Source organism: Glycine soja, chromosome 6 (assembly GCF_004193775.1).
Source record: "Glycine soja cultivar W05 chromosome 6, ASM419377v2, whole genome shotgun sequence".
NCBI lineage: Eukaryota > Viridiplantae > Streptophyta > Magnoliopsida > Fabales > Fabaceae > Glycine > Glycine soja.
This window is the reverse complement of record NC_041007.1, coordinates 48,218,548-48,233,658: the sequence shown is the minus strand read 5'-3', so window position 1 is coordinate 48,233,658 and position 15,111 is coordinate 48,218,548. Positions and strand designations below refer to the sequence as shown.

General features: G+C 33.4%; 1 protein-coding gene across 2 annotated transcripts; it reads right to left on the bottom strand.

Moving 5' to 3' along the window:
* Positions 1-2,358: 2,358 nt before the first annotated feature.
* On the bottom strand, positions 2,359-7,204 carry LOC114417442 (probable WRKY transcription factor 2). Of its 2 annotated transcripts, none has more exons than XM_028382649.1 (6): positions 6,892-7,204; positions 5,826-6,311; positions 4,705-4,893; positions 3,576-4,444; positions 3,332-3,487; positions 2,359-3,227 (listed from the first exon to the last, which is right to left on the bottom strand). In XM_028382649.1, the coding sequence occupies exons 2-6, from the start codon at positions 6,282-6,284 to the stop codon at positions 2,570-2,572; spliced, it is 2,331 nt and encodes a 776-aa protein (XP_028238450.1). In that variant the 5' UTR covers positions 6,285-6,311; positions 6,892-7,204; the 3' UTR covers positions 2,359-2,569. The 2 variants fall into 2 exon arrangements, with proteins under 2 accessions (XP_028238450.1, XP_028238451.1); XM_028382650.1 differs by having other exon boundaries at positions 5,826-6,306.
* Between the last annotated feature and the right edge of the window lie 7,907 nt (positions 7,205-15,111).

Below are 15,111 nucleotides of genomic sequence, written 5' to 3'. Positions count from 1 at the left end.
TTACAAATATTATTTTGCATTCAGACATGATGTAAGGATTGTTATAAGGGTGTAGGAGTAGGAAGTCTTAATACGGAAGGGGAATCAATGATGATGCACATTATATGAATAAGTGGGGTTCAAATCATGAACATTGTTTGGGAGGGATTAGGTGGACCACACCTCCACCTGGGTTAGGGGAATTCACATTCACATTTTTCATGGTTTGATATGCTCCTTGTTTGTTGTAGTTTGTGTGTGTGTTTAAATGGGTAGGAATTTTAGGATTAAAACTTTTTTTTGAGAATTTTAGGATGGAGATTGGAGAATGATAATTAACATAAAAAAATGATATCACTAAAATTATGTTAATTATCATTCTCCAATCTCCATCCTAAAATTCTCAAAAAAAAAGTTTTAATCCTAAGGTGATATCACTTTTCCTTTCTTTTCCTAAGATGATGTAAAACAAAACAAAAAAATGTGTAAATGTCAGACACACTCCTACCCACGACAACAGTCAATTGTTTCAAATTTCTTTTTCTATCAATTTTCTTTTCATAAAGGATGTAGGCCACTTAGGGGTCTTAAAAAGAAATAAACACACACAACCTATCAGTTATCATTGTTTAATTAATTTATAAAATTTTGCATGTATTGCTTAATACATAGTTTGCTTTCGTATTACTTTTTTCCCTTTCGGTGATCTAACAAAAAGTTGGACAGTTTTCGTATTTTTTTTATTAATCATAATTGTGGTTGAAACCTACATCAAAGTTGTTGCATAGCTAAAATTTGAAGTAGGCATTATACTCATTACCATAAACCAAATTATATAAGGGGTAAATAGTTATTTTCATTTTTGAACGTGTAGAGTGTTAATAAATTTATTCTCGAAAAATAAAAATTCAAATTTTAGTTCCTGAAAGTAAAAAAATACAATAAATTTATCCATCCATTAACTTTGGTCCATTACGGTATATTTAGGGGCGAATTTGTCAGCGCTGTATATTTAAAACCAAAAATGACTATTTATCCAAAATATAATTGAGTCTTCATCTTTTTTTCTTTTTTAATCGTTACAAGCATAATATTACAATACACACTTAAAAATAGGAAAACAAGCATAAATTAGAAAAAAAACATAATAACAAACATAATATTGATTAATAAGCATAGTCTGTATATTGCTCTGAAATTTTTAATGTGACAATATTTTACCCAAAATACGAAACTCAAACAAAAATGAACAACCATTAACTTAATCCTTACAACAAAATGATACTCAACTTGATTTTGTCACTACCTAATGTTGTCACATTAGAAATTTTAGAACAACAAATAGATTATGCTTATTAATCAATATTATTATTATGTTTGTTCCAAACTTACGCGTGTTTTCCTATATTTTTTAAGTGTTTATTGTAATGTTATACTTGCAACGATTAAAAGGGGGGCAAGATGAAAATTAAATTATATTTTGGATAAATAACTATTTTCGGCCTTGAATGTGTAGAGCGCTTACAAATTCGTAGGCTCTTTCATTAATAGTAACGGACGAAAGTTACTAAATTGATGAATTTGTCGTACTTTTTTTTATTTTTGATGATTAAAATTTGAATTTTCATCTTTTGAGGACGAATTTGTCAACACATTATACATTCAATAACAAAAATGATTATTTACCGTTACATATACCTACCGGACATCTATTCTCTTTAAATGGAAAAGTTAAACACTTTTATTGCCCTCAAAATTAATTATAGTCATTGCAGAATTTGAAAATAAATAAATTTAGCCAAACAATCTTACTGGTTACTTCTGTTCAACTTGGTTAAAATGCCTGCAAACAGGATTACAGTAGCAAACTAATTGTACGATTGTTAACCTTTGTGGACATTCGTTGGGTGAAAGTTAAATTTTGTTTGACAAAACTTGCCTTAGAAAAAGTTGTCGGTAGCAACCCAAGAAATGACAAAACATAGGGTAATTACGTTATTGATTGGCCCTCGTGATTTGGAATTGATTTTTAAATAAAAAAATATAGACAAATCTCAATTTAATATTCAAACATATAAAAGTTAGTACAAAAAAAAATATAAAAGTTAAGTATTCAGCCTATCAGCCACACTTTATGTATGCCTAGGTACAACTAATCTAAAAAAATGATTCTGTCTACCAGTCAAACCATTAAGAGAATCCAAAACAAAAGTCTAATATATAGAGACTTCTTTCTCGCTCTTTAGACAAATGGGTATAATTTATCAAAGATAATGCAAAAACATAATTAAATTATATTACCAACTGACTTAATCAATGCTGAATCTAATAAAATATATTTTCTATAAAGAACAATTCTTAATTGAACACAATCTATCATAGCCACAAATTCTTAAATTGACCAATGCAATAAATGAGCAAAATAACATATACCTTTGACATGTGATGAAGAATGTCAAACATTACAATGAGTCTAATAATGAAAAGTCCGCCTATGTATGCCTTGGCATTACATATATGTATAATCTATATATGTATGTTATCAGATGTAAACATTAGTTTTTTCTTTAAAGAATCAGGGAATAAAATTTTACATATGAGGTCCAAGAGGCATGCGACTCATCATTTCTTGGTACACTGATGAGCCATTTGACAGGTTAAGGCCACCATGTTCAGGAATAGCCTCCACATTTGGCTCTCCCTTTGGCAACATGAAACCCAAATCATTTGCAGCGCATTGTTGTTGTTGATGTTGCTGTTGCTGTTGATGTTGTTGCTGCTGCTGTTGATGTTGCTGCTGCTGTTGATGTTGTTGTCGCTGTTGATGTTGTTGTTGCGCTGCCAAGAACGGATGAACAGGCATGACAGGAAGCTTTGCTTGCGCGTGGCCTAACCCTGACATCACCAGATTTGATAGCATGGATTGGTTCATACCAAAGGAGAAGCCATGGGATGGTCCTAGTTGCTGCCTCCCGGGTAGGTTGAATGAGCCAAGAGAAGGCCTCTCAAGCCTTCCAATGCCATTGTGAACTTGAGATGGTTCGGGTCTATGAACATGAGTCTGAAGAGCAGCTTGGCCAGGAACGGCATTGGAAGCATTAGCGTTGACGTGACTGCTGGCACGAGCAGCAGGAACATCATGGTTATGTTTTCCCTCGTATGTTGTGATTACAGATTTAAGGTCATGTGATGCTCTCTCCACATGCTTCCTGACCGTGCACCCTGCATTCGTGCACTTGTAGTAACTCCTGCAGCAAAAAAGCTACATTCAGCTTTGTAACATAAATGAAATGATGCATTGTTTGTATTAACGTATGTGCATGCACAGATAAGATCAGAGGAGAATGACAACCTTGGGTTGGGATTTCCTTTGACAACTTTTTGCCCATATTTCCGCCACCGATAACCATCATCGAGGATATCTACTTCGCTGGTAGTCTGTACAACAACTCTAGGCTCGCGAATGGCTCTAGTAGCTCCACTCAACTCTGCATATGATTCCAGTTTCCTGATAAAATAGATCATTGATTTCAAATTTTCAATATGTTACACTGATAAATATTAGTTTAGAAAAATTAAAAATTAAAGACAAGTACCTTCTCTTAGACTCAGATTCATCTCCTTCCCCATCATAACCTAATGATACACTACCATGAGTGACTTGATCGTCTTCTTCATTAGAAAAAGTAGATGAGGCATCCACCGCCTCTCCTGAATCTAAGTGAGTACCATTTTGAGCCTGCAAATTGGGGGACTGGTTGCAGTATTCAGGGCCAACAGATGCTGATGATGTGGCTTCAATGTTTTCATGCTTCCAATTAGCAGCTCCAGCTATATTTCCCTTTTGTACATTAGCCCAGCCCAAGTCACCATCACCACCATTGTGTGGTTCAACGTGTTCAGGGTTGTCCACTTGCATGTCAGTATGAAGGTTAACCGAACCTATACTTGACCGGCGATTTGGAGGAGGTTTTGCATGGTTGTGCGTTCCCTTGTAGATGATCTCAGTTATGTGGCCCTCATGAGATCGTTCTACTTTCTTCTTAACCTGACAGTTCGGATGAGTACACTTGTAGTAACTCCGTGGGTACTCGCTGCCCTTCACTTGCTTTTGGCCATATTTTCTCCAGTTATATCCATCTTCAGATGGTGCACCAACACCACCAGCCATTGAATCTCCATTGACTCGTTGATCTCCTTCTTCATCTGCTTGCTCTTCAACTGGTGTAGAATGTTCAATGCCACTGCCAACAGCATCAAAAGCCCTTTGATTGGCTGAGAACATTTTAATTCCATTATCTTTTTGAGGAGGCGATTCAACAAAGTCTTCCTGAAGATGAAGGCCACTTTTGTTCTCAGTTTGAGCTTTGACAGCATCAACACTTTGACATTGAAAAGAATTTTCAGACTGAGCCGAAACCTCAACACCAGGAAGGGATTGTTGAGGAAGTGTAGTTGGATTTATCTGCAAACAAAGGACCAACCAAATGACCAAAATGAAGAAATTAATGAACATATTATTATTGCCAAGACATCGTTGTCAAGTGTCAAATCAACTCACTACAGATCCCATATCAGAAGATATCTAACTTGAATTATTATCTATAATTGAATAACACCCGATGAATGTGTGGACAAATGGCATGTCATGTTGAATCGGAAGAGTAATTTGTCAATATATAAATAAATTTCCAGTAGTAAAAAAGATTATTAGAATGTGCTTACTTTTCTTCCAGCACCATGATAAAAAGAGGAGCCTGAATCTGTTGCAGGCTTGAAAGCAAAGGATGATGTGTAGATATCATCAAAGCCATTGTGTTTACATTTTTCTGGAGCATCAGATGATAATTCTGAGTGCCGCATGTTGCCATTAACCATGAACAGGAACTTTCCGGTTGTTGGAGATGGCTGTGCCTGAAATTAGACAGATTCATAGCTCAATAGGAGGCGGAACAATGTCAACAGAACCAGGTATCAGTTTCCTACAACAACAGATGGACCACTAATACTATTGGCGCCTCTAAAAGGGAAAGTGATAACTTAGGACTGTAAAAACTACATTTGACACCATGTGTTAAAGGCATAAAAAGTGCCTCATTGCATGGCATGCAGAGCAGCAAGAATCTAAGTGGTTTACAGTTTCCAAGATAGATAATGTGAGTAGCACTGCATGATGAAAATCAAATCAAATTTTAAGCACAGTTGCATACCATTACCAAGACAACAGGGTCCTACCAGGTCTTTCAAAGTTAAAGTACAAACATACAATTTACATATAATAATTATATACTCTATGTCTGAGTGCACCACTTACTGTTACAAAAAGTATATCGAAAAGAAAAAGTCACAACAAGACATGACATTTTTTTAACCTGTTCTAGAGGATGCTTCAAAACTATGATGTCAGAAAAGAGCTATCATATTAACCAAACAGCATGCCCCTGATGAAATTTGAGGAGCTTAAGAAAAGACAGAAAAGAAACATAAGAAAGAAAGTGCAAGCATGAAAATTCCAGAAGTGAATCAAACAAGGTCATAGGAAAACTTTAGATCACCTAATATAACGCTTATTCAAATTGAAAAAATAACCCGTACGAATCCTCATATGTGCAAACTCCAAACTACAGCATTAACATTACATAAATGAATTAAATACGCAGCCGTGGACTCCAGGAGCAATAATGGTTTGTGCTTTGTACTGTAGTATGCTTACAGCCACCTCTAGGATCTATTTCCTTCGATTGCCCCCCCACCCCCCCCCCCCCCCCCAATTCTTGATTTTTAAGAGAGTAAATAACAAATTCGATAAACAAATAAACAAGCCACAGCAATAAACCAGGGCTCACCAGTGAATTTGCAAGGAACACTGGAGAATCTAAAAGTGTAGTAGGACTGAGACCAGGTGGGATGGTCAAGTAAGGAGACTGAATGTCGGAATTAAGTGAAAGGTCAGTAGATCTAATGCTTTCTGTATTCAACCTCGGAGCATTAAACCCAGCTCTAGCAGCCATTCTTTCAACAAGACCACCCCGAGAGCTCGGCTTCTGCTCGGTCTGAAAACTCACGTCAGTCAATTGGGCTCCAGAATCACCATCCTGTGCCCTATCTTTCATGTTTTCTTTCCTCATCTCACTAGGCTCGCGATGTCCCGAAAAGGGATCCCCAGTTCTACCACTTCCAGAATGTTCTGAGATTGATCTTGTCACACTATCTTCTTCTAACATTCTGGAAAAAAAGGTCCTTGGACTTGGGCTAGCAAGACCCCAATCACCAGTAAGGGCAACATTATCATCAATCCCAGCCATTCAGACCTCACCTTAGGAACACCTAACCTGCATAAAAAAAAAAAAAATTCTGAAAAATAAGGCCAAAAAACACAGAAACCTCACCTTCAGCACCAGAAACACAAAATGACAACCACTCAAAAGATAAGAGAAGAAAAGGAAAAAGTAAATGATTCTGTTTTACAAACAGATATGGAAATTGCTTAATCTGCTGACAAAATAAAAGACAACCCTGCCAACATGAATCATCATAGGACAAATGCTTTTAACAATAAAAATTTCCAAAAAATTCATAACCCCCTTCCCACTTTGCTCATTCACCATTTGACAAAGTCTCAAAATCAAAATCATCATTAAAAAAAGATCCTATTTTTTTTTTCTCTTAGTCCCTTCCAACAAGAAATAATAAAAAAACCAAAAATGGGACAAAAAGGAAACAAAAACCGAACACAAAAAACACGACCGGATTCATGAAAAGCAACGAACAACATTGTTTCAAAATCGTTTAAATCACCAAACAAACAAGGTAAAAAGCACAAAAACAAATGAGAAAATAAAAGAACAAAACCAGAGAGAGAGAAAACACAAAAACAGACAAAAACGAGAGAGAATGATGAATGAGTTTTACCTAGAGAACGATGGATTGCTGAGAAGATTGAAAGAGAGCACTGAAATCACCACAACAACAACGGTTGAACCAGAGAAACGGATCCAAAGAAACCCGAACCCGACCCAACCAGTTATTTGGGTATTGTTGGTTAATGGAATTTGATCCAACTTTGTTATCTTACCATGTTGATGTTGTTGTTGTTGTCTGTCTCAGGCTGTGTTGTGTGTTTTGAAATAATTGTCCCAAAATATACAAAAAATGAAATGATTGTGTTGTTGAAGGAGTAAAAGGAGGAAGAAGAACAAGAGGAGCAAGGAGAATAGTTACAAAAAGAGAACCCAATTTTTTTATTATATAAATAAATGAATGATTTTTTAAATTATTATTTAATTATGGCATTGTTGTTAAAATTTGAAAAATAATAAATATTTATTACCACTCTTGTTAAAGCAAAAGGGGAGGAAGGACTTTGTGGGGAAGGTGGGAAGAGAAAAAAGAGAGATGATTGAGAAATGGTGGTGGACCTTCAAAATCAATCAAAGGAATCTTTCACACACAGACATATCCTATCTTTAATTCTCTTTTCAGACACTTATTCATTCCGTTTCCAATGTTTTTTTTTATTTTTATTTTGTAATTTGATTGTAATCTATAATGACACTCGCAAATTCTTGTTTTGTTTTCTTTTAGGAGCTATGTTGCAATAATAGAATAGAGTATGTTTCTTTTTTTAATTAAATAATAAATTATACATTACATATATATACTAATATCTAATAGTGTAATGATTTGTTCCATTCTTATTTAATTACAAACCATTATAATCATTTTTTATAATGAGAAAGTTTAGGTGAGTTAGGTTTTAAAATATCATCAGGATATCTTTCAAAGTTTAACGAGTAAAATATTTATATATTATTCATCAACAAAGTTTTCATATTAACAATAAAAATTGAATTATATCCTTTTGAGATATGAATTAATTTTTTACCAATTTAACTAATCTTTATTGGTTTTTATTATAATCATCTTAAGGTTATATAAAAGATGAGAGTATATAAGATTGGTTTATGAGGAGAGAAATGAAAGGACAAGTTATAAGTTCAAATTCTCCAGTTAATAAAAAACCAATAATACTAACGTTTAATATTTGCTCATAAAAAAATGATTCCTGTTCAATTCTAGATTTAAAATGGTGCTTATTTGTAGTGTTTGTTTCCACTCCAGTTTTAGGGTTTGGGTTGGCACCAATTTTTGTCACTTTCACTACAACCATAACAGCTGGCCTTTGTAGTTATTTGTTTTGGGAAATGAGTTACCGCGTTGTTGGATAGGGAAGATCTTGGTTCTTAGAGGAGTTAATTAACACTGGCATAGTATTATTTATTTAACTAATCACCCTTTTAGTGTGGTTAAATTTACGTGGCATAACCTCTTTGAGTCTTTTCCCTGTAACAAAAGTTAAAATTACGGTGAAATGTCACTTTTTTTTTTCCAATCATTTTGCTTAAGAATGTTATAATGCGGTGCAATATTAACGTTAGTGTTGATGTCATGTAAGGATTTTCAATTCTTCATTAGTTTAGAATGAAAACAAAAAATACTACTAGTATTCAAAATAAAATTTAGTAAAAGTGAAAACAATTACTATAAAAGTGTACTTGTTAAACTAATTATTGGTTGTTGGGTGAGAAAAAATAGGGATAAAGCAGAAGGTGCCTAGTTGCCAAACACTTGGAATCATGAAATGTAAGTGCAGCTTGTAACCAACCACCTATGGCTATTCTTTCTCCTTTAACATCTAATTCACATCCCATACAGCTCGTAGTATCAGTTGGTTTTGCATTTTGTGGTTGTCCACCACTTCATAATTTCACTAACAATGACCAAGTTCTTCGATAAAAAGTAATTATCAATCAAATCAATTAATATTTTGTAATAATAATATGATAAAAAAATATAATGAAAAAAATAGAAAATCAGTGGAATTATCAAAATAATTGTAATAATTGAAAAAAATAGAAAATTAGTGTATAATTTTAAATTTATTGTTCAAATTCAAAAGCAAAACTAGTATAAGAAAGTCTAAAGCTATAATCAATTTAGCTATTAAAAGATTAAAAAAATTATATTGGATATATTTTTTTTATACAAACCTCATCATTTCTTATTGTTTTTTTTTCACTAACTCTTATAATTTTAATTGTATTTTTAAAAATTCACAATATCCTTTTAAATCTTGTAAATTTATAAAATCTTCTTAAATTTTTTAAATTTATATGATATAAATCCATTAAAATTTAATATATCCTAAAAATATTATAAAAAAATATGATAAATCATAACATTCTCACGTAATCTTTTAAAATTTACAAAAAAAATTTTATACTAAAATAATCTTTTAAAATTTTAACTCAATATAACTCACTAAACTTTTTTCCTTATATGAACATGTGTTGTCCTTGAGATTGAAAGCAAAATTTGCCCGGTTTGTTTGAAGGATATAAAATTAATTCTTGCATTTTTTTTTTATAATAAGGAGAAGAGCACTCAACTTTACTAAATTTTATTTTTTTAAGTAAATACTTTAAATTTTTATTCTGTTTCCATTGATATTCAAACTTTACCTTAAACAAATATGTTGAACTTTAATTCCAAAAAACTATTAATCCTTAAATTCTATCTTTTATAACAAATAGTTCTATCTATCAAGTTAAAGTTAAATGACTAACAAATAGAAATCCTAATAACAGTTTATTTATCTTAAATATCGATTATTCACTTTTTTTCTTATCATTCATTTCCAAACATTAAAATATAATGAAAATAAGAATTTAGAAAGAAAAAAATATTTATCTTATACTACTATTCTAACAATAATATGTAAAATGTTTAAAGATAGTTTAATCAAAATCAATGTTAACATACTCTAAAAGAGGATAGAGAACTTACCTCTTCCGCCAAGTGAGCATTAAAATTAGTGGGAGAAAAATCCCAGTCATTTGATTGATCAGCCAAGACCTCATACCAATTGCCAAGTTCTGGACAAAAAAACAATATTGAACAAGAGTACCTTCCAGTGGATATAGAATTTAAATGTTTAAAGTAGTTGGCGGATAAAAAGATTTTTTTTATAAATGCACCCGGATCTTATAAAAAATCCAACATAAATTCTTTTCATTTATATAAATACAAGAAGATTTTTTTACCACTGTGAGCTCTTTGAATTAGATGATAAAAAGAATTTAAAGTACTTATTATCATAAATTGCTAAACCTATAAAAAAAAAATCATAAGTTGCTAAACAGTATGAAAATCGTCTACGTACGCAATTCTAATGAATTTGTACGAAAAATAAAACTTTGATCCCGTCCCTTCTTAAATGATCATGCGAGTTTGTCATTGGTTAATTATGAATTTGTATTTTTCTTATTAATTTGGTACCGACTAATATCACTGTTTTTTTTTTATTTATGTGAGAAAAAAAGAAATATACTAAATATAGCTTACTATTACTGATTCATGACAATAAACATGAAGCTTTTACATTCTTAGAAATTGATGCATGCCCCTCCAATTTTTTTTAAGACATACTTTGGAGTTTAGTCCAATTTTGGTTTTTCATAAAAAAAAAAGAAAAAACTAAGTTATTGGATCAAATATTTTTTTCCCTTCAAAATTAATCTAGTACAATCCATAAATATCCCTGATATAATACTAGTATAATTCTCAAAATTATATTGAACATCATATTGACTTAGTGACTATAGTATTCCTCTTTGAGTAAAGAGGTGGTGGTTTGAGCCCCACCTCTAACTAGATATGTTAAATTATTGTAAATGAGAAAAAAATTTAAGGATTTAATCGGTGTAATTGAACCATGAAAGACCAAAACTACACTATGGGGTTAAAAGTGTGACAAAGTCAATATTATTCAATTAAATAAGTAGACTTATTTATAATTTGGAATAATATGTATTTTTGACATTTTTATACTTAAACTTATAACAATATATATACCTTGCTAAGGATATTCCACTCCAAAGAGTGAGAAAATATGGTTTAATTGATTTTATGTATGTCTCAAAAGTGATTGATTTTGAAGAAGAAAAATTATTCGATAACACTCAAATGTTATGATGCATATCATATCTCAATGAAAACACTAGTCTCCTTAGGCTTCTCATTACACATAGTGAGTCCATTCTTGCCTCTCATAAGTTAGCTCACTCCCTACCAAGATACTACATGAGCTCATTCTTTCAAACTAATAGGCTAGATCACCTGTCATAATGCTATCTCATTGCAACACATAACTCATACCAATCACCATTATGCCTCTTATAGCATGATATCACATGTTCATAGCCAACGGAATAACATTCTAAAGCATAATCCATCCACACACATCGTGTTGAATTCAACTAAGCCTTATTCAAGTCAATCCATCTTAATACTATACCCCTTACTCATCTCAACAACTATCCACTTTGTATTATGGATAATATGATATTTCTTAAGTTTTGGATGTTATCTCACTCATTTTTTATTACGCGTCTATGACTTTTGCAGAGTGTAAATGCAATATTTAGAGTTATACTAATCCTATCATGTTGATTCTTATCTTGTTGTAAATCTAAGACAATTATCTACAATTTCTATGGTGATCTCAAAAGCTAGTTTAATCGTTTACTATGTCTAAAAGTCTCATTTAAACTAATGGTCCAATGTAAGTCTAGACCCTAGCAAAATAAAAACATAAAAATTATTGTAGGTGTTTCACGGGTAAATTGCAATAGGGAATTCATGGGCTAGCAATGATCTTTTGCATTTTGGGAGCGCTACATATGGTTCATGGGAAGTAGAGAATTCACGGGTTGGTCATGATTTTTGTTATCATGTCTGAAAGTGTTTCACGTGCAATGGGGAATTCATGGGTTGGTCATGAACTTCGCTACCTTGTTACTCTAAGTCATGTTTGCATTTTTTTTTTTTGCTTAATTCCTTCCTTAAGGGTCCCTAACATTCCATAATTCTCTAAGCTTGTAGGATTGAAGTCTAACCCATTACAAACCACAAAATACACATGAAGCACAAATTAAATGCATAGAAACATCAAATCGTAGAAATCAATTCTAAGAACATCAAGAAGGGGCAAATTACCAAACATAACCCAACCTATCAATTCATGACAACAAGAAAAAAGGACTTGGGATGTTCAACGTCTCAATCATGTAGTTCAGTACATTCAACAGCTTCGGCCTCCCTTAAGCTCTAATCCTAAAGATTATGTGGAAGATGTCTCTTTCTCAACTAAGGAAGCTTATACAAAAATTATTTACTGTGTCATTTACCCCAACTTCTCAGAACTTGTTCTTCAAAGGAGATTTAATGGAATGGTTACGTTTCAACTTAAAGCGCTCTGCTAAACTTGATGGGACTTTTTGGTATCAATGGCTCTTGACAGAATCTAGTGGAGGAGAAATATGTTTGTTTGTTTTCCAAGACAAATGGATTCCCGAATTTGGAGTGGTACTGCTTCAATTGTTGAAAGCACCGCTTGCTGATATGGCAAGAAGCTCAGCTGATCATTGAATCTGAGTTATGGTCCTTGCCCTTTGGAATGATGATGTTGTAGGATGCATAATGTCCAATGCATCTTGTCAATGGTGGTTCTGTGAACTAACAGAACAATGGCCCAAAACCCGTACAACCCAATAGCTCTCATTCTTGTAAATATCTCTTTATGTAAACATTTTTCTGTTATGATCCTAGAGTAGATTCTAGAATAGTATGAGGTGTAATTTGTTAGGCAAAAAGGACATTCTTTAGCCTTATTCCTTTAGGGTAATACATGTATATAAAATTGTATCTTTTTGCTAAAATCAATATATATAATTCATTCTCAAACCATTACCTCAATGTCCTGAATATCTTCTCTCTTGTCTTTATTCGTTTTATGGTATCAGAGCTCCTTCCTAGAGCTTTGTGTGTCGCCCTCCCATGTCTTCAACACCTCTTTCAAGTCCAAATAAAGACAATCCTTCTGGTTCTGGTTTCAATGATCCATCGCTCAACCCTTCAAGTCCTTATTTCATCCATCCTAGTGATGGTCCTTCCTTTGTGTCCATTACCCCTGTCTTTGACGAAACCAACTATCAGCCCTGGTCTCATACTTTCTGTATGGCCCTCATCTCCAAACACAAAATGGCATTCCTCCTTGGCTCAATCCTGGTCCCTTCAGTCAAATAACCTCTTTACTCTGGTTGGGAGAGATGCAACACTCTCATCATGTCCTGGCTTTTGAATTCACTTTCCCCCTCAATTGCTCAAAGCATCATCTTCCTTGAATATGCTACCGGCATTTGGAACGACCTTCATGAACATTTTTCACAGGGAGATCTTCTCCGTATTTCAGAGCTCCAGGAAGAAATATATGGTCTTTCTCAAGGTAACCGTCCTGTCTCTGACTTTTACACTGCCTTGAAAACCCTCTGGGAGGAACTGGATAATTATCATCCTTTTGTTACCTGTTCTTGTGAGGCTAAGAAATATCACCACTAGGATTTTATCATTAGATTCTTGAAATGATTGGATGAACGTTTTTCTGTTGTACGTTCCCAAATCTTGCTTATAGATCCCTTTCCGACGGTCAATCAAGTTTTCTCCATGGTGGTTCAACAGGAACGTCAGCTCAGTGTCGTTCCTCCTTCCTCTGCTGAACCCAATAGCTTCATCAATGCTTCCAATGGTTTTGGTAAAGGTCGCGGTGTGTTTGGTTCCTCGTCCACCAACAAAAACGCTTCCAATAAAAAGTGCTCTTACTGCCACCTCACATGACACACTATTGACGTCTATTGGGGGAAGACAACTATCCACCGGGTCATCCTTGCTACCCTGGCCTCCTACGGTTCAACAACCATGAATCCTCTTCTTCTACCAATAACGCTGCTTCAGTTGACCCAGTGGAGAGACCAACTGCTTCTTCAGGCCCTATTACTTTGACCCAAGCCCAATATCAATCTCTAATGGCCTTGATTCAACAACCCAACTCTACTTCTGATGCTACAGGGAACAACTTTGTCCAGCCCAATAGCGCCAATCTCATTCAAGTTGCTTTTAATAAAAAAAAATGGTTCTGACTCTAGTGGTATATCATTTATTTTTTGCAACAATACACACTTCACACACAATACTTCTTCCACCACCCGTAAACATAGTGTGCCCTGGATCATAGATTCAAGAGCCACATATCACATTGCATCTTTTTTAAAGTGTTTTTCAAGTTATTCTAAAATAAATCCTATTCAAATTAATTTGCCAAATAAATCCATTGTCACTGCTTTATATTTTTGGAACAATTATATTTTCTCCAAATTTCATTCTTCACGATGTCCTCTTTATTCCTGAATTTCATTTCAATCTCTTGTCTATATTTAAGTTGCTTAAGACTCATAAATTTACTCTTATCTTTGATGATTTCTTTTGCACTATATAGGACAAGCATTCGTTGTAGATGATTTAGTCCATATGGACATTTGGGGTCCTTTTTCCAAAGCTTCAATTCATGGAGAAAAATATTTTTTGACCATTGTAGATGATTTTAGTAGATATACTTGGGTAGTGTTATTAAAGTCAAAATCTGAAGTTAAAATGCATGTCCAAAATTTTATTGCCTTAATAGAAAATCAATTTGATTCCAAAATAAAGTGCATTCATTCATATAATGGACCCAAATTTTTTCTTAAAGATTTATTTGCCACAAAGGGTATCATTCATCACACTAGTTGTGTTTACACCCCTCAACAAAATGGGCGTGTAAAAAGAAAACACCAACACATTCTTAACATTGCGCGTGCCCTTATGTTCCAATCTCAATTACTTGAATATTTGTGGTCTCATGCCATAAAACATTCAGTCTTCCTTATTAATAGAATACCTTCTCCAGTCACTAATAAATAAACACCTTATGAGCTTTTGCATAATCATAAACCAGATTTTTCAATGCTTAAAGTTTTTGGGTCTTTATGTTATTCTTCAACCAATCGACCACATCAAAAATTTGACCCTAGATCTAGACAAGGTGTTTTTCTTGGATTTCAAACTGGAATAAAAGGGTATGTCATTTTAGATTTTCAATCAAGAGAAATTTTTATCTCAAGAAATGTCATATTTTATGAAACAATATTTCCTTTTATTCAAAATAATCAAGTTCCCAAGGAGGCCCAACATGATCCT

Excerpts from the sequence above, each read along its gene's own strand:
- LOC114417442 (XM_028382649.1), bottom strand. The coding sequence starts at position 6,284 with ATGGCTGGGATTGATGATAATGTTGCCCTTACTGGTGATTGGGGTCTT. Across the intron at positions 4,445-4,704 it reads ATCATGGTGCTGGAAGAAAA|ATAAATCCAACTACACTTCC; the intron begins GTAAGCACATTC and ends CTTTGTTTGCAG. Across the intron at positions 3,488-3,575 it reads GAATCTGAGTCTAAGAGAAG|GAAACTGGAATCATATGCAG; the intron begins GTACTTGTCTTT and ends CTATTTTATCAG.